General features: G+C 43.7%; 1 protein-coding gene across 1 annotated transcript; it reads left to right on the plus strand.

Annotated features, from left to right (window-relative positions):
* Positions 1-190: 190 nt before the first annotated feature.
* Positions 191-4,362, plus strand: LOC129593163 (uncharacterized). Its single transcript, XM_055489368.1, has 6 exons — positions 191-1,444; positions 1,518-1,658; positions 1,769-3,363; positions 3,460-3,663; positions 3,717-3,796; positions 3,864-4,362. The coding sequence occupies exons 1-6, from the start codon at positions 377-379 to the stop codon at positions 4,268-4,270; spliced, it is 3,495 nt and encodes a 1,164-aa protein (XP_055345343.1). The 5' UTR covers positions 191-376; the 3' UTR covers positions 4,271-4,362.
* Positions 4,363-7,209: the final 2,847 nt, after the last annotated feature.

Genomic DNA, 7,209 nt, shown 5'->3' on the forward strand with positions numbered 1-7,209 from the left:
ACAAAAGGTAATCGGTTTGGATTACCTCCACTCGTACAAGATGTAATCGTATCAGATTACCCATATTACACACGTCGAAGTATAAAGCTCTCGCGCCGTTTGGAAGGCGTAGTTTTTTCAGTTTTCTATCGGTTTTATCAAAATTTTTGACATTATGGATGGTGTAGAAAGCGAGGCTCCATATGCTGTGGAGGACTTTATTCACGTTGAACGCACCGGTGAGAAATTTTCTAAGAAATACAGATTGCATTTCAAGTGTTTTTCGGTGAAAGTGTCCGAGCTGGAGAGGTTGCCCTTTTCTGATGTGCCTCTAGTTATAACACAGATTTTAGAGAATATACTAGACACTCTGTTGGAGGGTGTCGGACCGAGCGAAATGGTCAGGATGCGAATGGATTCGAAGTGTTTGAATCGACCGATTTGGACACCGCCCATTCAACGTTCGCAGCTGACTGTCGCCAGGTGGATGGCGGAGGTCGCACGTGTATTAAACTCCTACGAAGAGTTTGTTATTGACGAATCCTTTGAAATCTCTCTCCAGTATACAGATATCCCTAAAGGAACGTGTAATCGTGAAGTTCCCGCCTTACTACGGAGACGTTTGCAAAAAATGAGATCGGTTGTGGTGATCAAGAATTCTGATCAGATTTGCCTTGCGCGCGCTTTGGTTATTGGAAAGGCTCATGCGGATAAAAACTTGAATCTGTATCGGAAGTTGCTGCGAGGAAAGAAACTGCAAACAAAAGAAGCTCAATGTCTTGTTCACCGAGCGGGGTTTATTGAACAAGAATTTAATCTTCGGCATCTGCATAAATTCCAAGAAATCTTACATCAGTATCAGATTATTGTCGTCAGTGTGGACCATGCGAATTTGATTGTCTTCAAAGGACCCGCACAAAAGAAAAGAATTATTCTGCTGCATCACGACCGGCATTTTGACCTGCTGAACTCACTACCAGCATTTTTTCAGAAAAGATACTGGTGCTACTCCTGCGACAAAGGATATTCTAATCGAGAAAATCATCGTTGTTCTTTCATTTGCAAGGCTTGCCTTCGACCATCATGTCCATCGGAATCAAGCACACTGATTCACTGCAACGACTGCAACCGAGACTTTTTTGGACAGGACTGCTACACACAGCATAAGAAAGCAGCTACAAGGGAGAAACCCAATCAGAAAAGCCTTTGCAGCACGGTGTATGTTTGCAAGAAGTGCCTGCGGATAGTCTCGCTGAAACGCAGAAAACCCGGAAACACTCACCAGTGTGGCGAAATATTTTGCAAAACCTGCCAGATTCACGCTCTGCCGCAGTCACACCAGTGCTACATGCAACCACACAAGGTTAATGCTGATGAACTGGAAATGAATGAGAATGCAGATTTTCTGTACTTTGATTTCGAAACTTATGTTCAGGAGGACGGAACTCTGATACCAAATCTAGCGGTACGTCATCAATATTGCTGTTTTTTTTCTTTAAAAAAATTTCAAATAATTCCTCTTTGTTATTTGATTCTAGGTGGTACAGGATGACAACGGTAGCGAGTGGGTCTTCCCTGAAGAAGATGCTCCTCTCAGTGGTGATGTCACAAACGAGTTGTGCACCTTTTTGTTTAGTGAAAGACACCGGGACCATTTCATTATAGCGCATAATTTTAAGGTAGGAAAATTTTCATTGTATTTTTTTATTGTATTTATTGTATTTTTTATTGTATTTTTTTATTGTATTTTTTTATTGTTTTTTTTCTAAATAACTTTTTTTTTTTGTAGTCTTTTGATGGATACTTTATTCTCAATTGGCTGCTGAAAAATGGTGTCGTTCCGAAAGTTATTCTAAACGGTGGGAAAATACTACAGCTTGACGTGCCTCAGCTCAACATCAGGTTCCGAGACAGCATCAATTATAATCCTCAAAGCTTAGCAAAGTGGCCAGCAACGTTTGGCTTACCAGAAATTAGCAAAGGAACGTTCCCGCACCGGTTTAACCGAAAAGAAAACTGGGACCAAGTGGTTCCCTTCCCGACAATGGAAGAGTACGGGTACCAAGGTATGAATAGCAAGGCAAAGGAGTCCTTCCAACGATGGTACGAAAAAGAAAAACAGGAAAAGAATAACTTATTCGATTTTCGCAAGGAATTTGTTGAATACTGCAAAATGGACGTTACGGTTCTCCGCTTATGCTGCCAACAATTTCGAAAGCTTTTTCAAGAGATAAGTCAAGGTCTGTGCCCGTTTGTGTCTTCCCTAACTATTGCCGGTCTGTGCAATCGATACTGGCGATCTTTCATGTTGAAACCTGAACAAATTGGATTACTGCCACATGGACTGAACGCTCGCAATCGCCACCAATCAGTTAAGGCAAAGAAATGGTTATCGTGGGTCGAAGAAGATACGAACCGTTCTGTGCAGTCCGTAATCAACAGTTCCGAGTACAGGGTGGGACCCTACTATGTTGATGGTTACAGTCAAGATATCAACATGGTGTACGAATTCTACGGCTGTCGGTTTCACGGTTGTCCAAAGTGTGTGGCGCCGACAACGATGCACCCGTTCCGGAACCTCCCAATGTCCGATATTTACAAAGAAACTATGGACCGTGAAGATTACATACGAAGCCAAGGATATAGTGTCACCTGTATCTGGGAGCACGACTTTGACGAGGAGCTAAAGTCTAATCCTGAAATGAGAGCATTTGTTTCGCGATTGCACTTTGGCGAGCGTTTGGACCCGCGCGATGCTTTTTACGGAGGAAGAACTAACGCTGTTAAGCTCTTTCATCAAGTAGCTGCAGACGAACAGATTTGCTACTTCGACGTCAATAGCGAGTATCCATTCGTCAACAAGAACAGGCGCTATCCAGTTGGACATCCCACCGTAATTACAAAGAATTTCCAGGATATACGTTCTTATTTCGGTGTTGTTTCGTGTGAAGTTTTACCACCTGGAGATCTTCAATATCCTGTTCTACCCTATCGTTCTGGTGGTAAGCTGACCTTTCCTTTGTGCCGCACGTGTATGGAAAAACATACGAACAACAAGTGTCAGCATGCTGACTGTGAACGTACTATTACCGGCACCTGGTGCACGCCAGAAATTCAAAAAGCTTTGGACAATGGCTACAGTATCGTGAGGATTTTTGAAGTTTGGCACTTTGACAAGCACGAAGATCGGCTGTTTGAAAACTACATTAATCAGTTCCTCAAACTAAAGACTGAAGCCAGCGGTTGGCCAGCAGAAGTTCGAACCGAGACAGAAAAGCGGAAATACATCCAGGACTTCAAGGACCATGAAAACATCGACTTGGAGTACGACAAAATTAATCCGAATCCTGGTCTGAGAGCGTTAGCCAAGTTATGTTTGAACAGGTAACTACTGCATAGACGTGATTATTTTCGTTTGTTAAAATTACGACAATTGGTTGTAATTTTATAATCAATAATTTAATTATTTTTTCATCTTAGTTTTTGGGGCCGTCTTGGAATGCAGGACAATAAATTAAACACAATGTATATCAGCGAACCGGAGAAGTTTTACGACATGCTGCTGTCGGGGAAACACCACGTTCACTCCTGGGATCTTTTTACTGACGATATTGTGCAAATAACCTACACTACTGAAAATGGTTTTGTTGATCGAAATCCCCATACGAATGTCATTTTAGCGGCGTAAGTAAATATTATTTTTTATTTTTATTTTTAAAACGATTTTCCTGTTGCAGATTTACAACGTGCTGGGCTCGATTGCATCTGCTCAAGTTTATGGAAATGGTAGAAGGCCGCCTACTGTACTTTGATACAGGTTTGCAAAGTCGATGCTTGTTTCTCAAGAAATTTTAATCCATTATTTATCCGCTGGATTTTATTAGATTCCATATTCTTCGTGACTCGGGCTGGTCTTGCGGATCCTCCAACGGGAATTTTTCTTGGCGACCTCACCAACGAATTAAAGCCTGGACAACACATTGTACAGTTTGTCAGCTTGGGAGCCAAGACCTATGCCTATGTCACCAACGATGGTGAGAGTGTGGTAAAAGTCAAAGGATTTACTATTAACGGTCGAACCAGCGAGCAAATTAATTTTAAAGTGATGTTAGATATGCTGGCGAACCGTAGCATTGTCGATGTAAATTATCCTGATATTTTGCAACGTGACAAATCTAAAATGACGATTCGTAATACGAATATGGTCAAACGATTTCAGGTGACCTATGACAAAAGACGAATACTAGATGATCAGTATAATACGGTTCCGTACGGATACCAGCTTGCTTAGAGCAATGATTTATTAAATTCATCGATCATTTCCTGAATCTCGCGTACCGCTTCTGACAAATGAGCAGACTGTTTCAAACCCAAAAAGTTACATTTACCCGATGGAAAAAGCACTGCACGTCCAACATTAAGTTTAATGGCCAAACCACTGAACAATTCAGGTGTATACTCCAAACGAAAGTACGTACTAAACTTTTCAATATGCAAACGGTTAGGAAATGCATGATTGCCCACAATATTCACCACACGGTAGTTGGTAACCGTACAGGTAAAACCCACACTAGCCAGAATTTTGGCGAAACGCTGAACCAGCTCCCGGGCGTCTGGTTCAGACCGCGCACCATTAACGGTAATCTTACCGTTTTGGTACAGCTGGCAATGCGCTTTGTAGGGCGACAGGATTCGCAGGAGCAGGCCCGAAAACTTTTGTGGAATGTACTGTGCCATAGGAAGGTGTTCTTCAATTCTTTTCAGGTCCAGGATAGTGTTTAAATCCGCAATGGCAACAACATTGGTGATTTTGGGCATCGCAGTGGTACCACAAGGCGAACCGCACAGCTTTGCGTAGAGTTGAGACGGGGAGCGACGTGAGCCTATGGTATGGGGGCAGCCCAGAGATTCCAGGTTTCTCACTTCCGGTAAGTACTGTTCCAGCAGCCGACACTTTTCAAGACCTTTGGCAAAGAAACGCACTTGGCTGGGTCGCCCTACTCTTCGGAAAATGTCCTCCAAAGCGCAGGTCACCTGATTGTGTCGATAATCCCCTTCCGTATTCCACAGTAAACCGTGTGAGTGGCGTGCTTGTCTTTTCAACTCGGGGATGTGTTGATTGGCGAAACGAGGTAGCGTAAACGTGTACAGATTCTGTTCAGCTTTATCGGGACAGTAAAACGCCAATTGTTTGATGTACTTGGTTCCATTGATAACGAACCAGTCCGTGTCCAGTATACAAGGCGTAGCCATTTCATCCACGGTGAAAACAACAATGTCATGAAATATACTGCTCAAAACAAACTTGGTGCGAAATGATTTGGTTCGTTTTCCGATCGGTAACTGCTCACTGGAGAGGTAATTAGAACGGATGACCTTTTGTACTAGTTGAGGTAATCCAAAACGATTACCCAGGTAATCCAAAACGATTACCTTTTGTACGAGTGGAGGTAATCCAAAACGATTACCTTTTGTACGAGTGGAGATAATCCAAAACGATTACCTTTTGTACGGGTGGAGATAATCCAAAACGATTACCTAGGTAATCCAACACGATTACCTTCTGTACGAGTGGAGGTAAGTGAAAACAATTACCTTCGTACCAAGGTAATCAAAAACGATTACCTTGAGCCAGAAGCATTCCTATATAAAGTGAGTGCAAGTGGTTGAATCTTCATCAGGTTGTCTTGTTTACCTCTTTTGAAAAGTTTATCTTTTACCATGGAATTTCTCGATCTATTAACGTCTAAGCGTCCGCAAACCGCTGTACCCAAGTCCAAGCGGAAAGGTCTAGAGTCGGAAGAAGGAGGAAAGCCGGATGCTAAGAAGGTCAAACCAAACATTTTGCCGGCTACCATATCCACGCATCCGCGGTTTGCTTTCACGCAGCTGGGGAAGCCAGTGTACCGCTTGGGCAACGACAAGTTCGTCTACGTGGGCCCTAACAGCGACGGGAAAATTGGTACGATTCGTGTGGTTTTTGGTGAATGGAAGGAACAGCCGGACAATTCTTGGAAAGCCAGCTACGGGAAGAATGTCGCGCTGTCCAAGACCGGCTTTCTCCGCTTGGCCGCACTGATGCTGACCGAGAAAGCCGACATGGATGAAGCAGCCCGGGCCAGTGCAGCCGAAACCGGGCGCCTGACACCGCTGTATCTGTTGGACAGTAACATGTACTTTGGCTGGAGCCGCTTCAATGGCACCAACGTGGCCACGATTCGGCGCTTTGAAGTAAAGGGTGGCGATATGATCCCTACTCGCTACGGTATCTCTTTCGGTGAACGATGCTATGACGGTCTGAAAAGTTTAATGAAGGACCTGCAACTGTTCAAGGACATTGCCAAAATTCAAAAAGAACAGGGAACCCAGGACCCGATCAAGGAAGGACTGACGTTCCCAACGCTGTGTGAAAATATTGCTGATGCTTTGGCGCCACTGGTCAAGCAGCTAGACGACGGGACCTTTCAACGGTGCCATGAAGACAACTACGTACCGTCCGATGCGGAATGGAACGGGGCCGTGGAGCGCTTTTTGGAATTACGTATGGTCCATGGGATTTTGTTTGGACTGGATAAGTTAAGTGTTGAACAAGCTCTTGACCTCGATGTGGCTGGTTTTTTGGCTAAACATGGCGATCAAATTCGTTCCAATGTTGGAGATATTATTTCGGCTGATTACTGTTGAATTGCTGTTTTTTCATCTACTCGTACGAATAACGGAAACGGATCAGTAATTTTTTTATTTCATTAAACGTTTGCACATTTGACGGAGTAAAGCTCCATCCACCATGGATGTATTGATGTCGAAAAAGAATTGACATACTGACACACCATTTTGTCGTTGCTTAGCCGGCTATCCGTAAACAAATGCACAATATTAGTATAAGATTCACCACTACAGCGTCGCAAAATAAAAAACAAGCAGTATTGTCCACAGACAGTGCTAAACTCAGACTGAAACTGTTCATTTTGTAAGGTTATTTCATTGGCGGCCGCCAGTGGCGCAAAATATCGAGAGTAGCTTTCCAAAAGCTTTCCCGTACGAATCAAACATTTCCATTTTACCGGTTTGTTCCTGGTACAGCGCAATCCAGTGTTCGCCTTCTTGGTCCGCTGGGTCGGTATTCACTACACACGCTCCCGGAAAAGGTGCCAATGTCGTTGGAACTTGATCGCTGGCGTAGACCCCACGAAATACCGCTGTGGTCTGAGGATTTCCATGGAGGGCCGA

The sequence above is a fragment of the Paramacrobiotus metropolitanus genome, unplaced genomic scaffold (assembly GCF_019649055.1).
Source record: "Paramacrobiotus metropolitanus isolate TYO unplaced genomic scaffold, Prichtersi_v1.0 Parri_scaffold0000060, whole genome shotgun sequence".
Classification (NCBI taxonomy): Eukaryota; Metazoa; Tardigrada; class Eutardigrada; order Parachela; family Macrobiotidae; genus Paramacrobiotus; species Paramacrobiotus metropolitanus.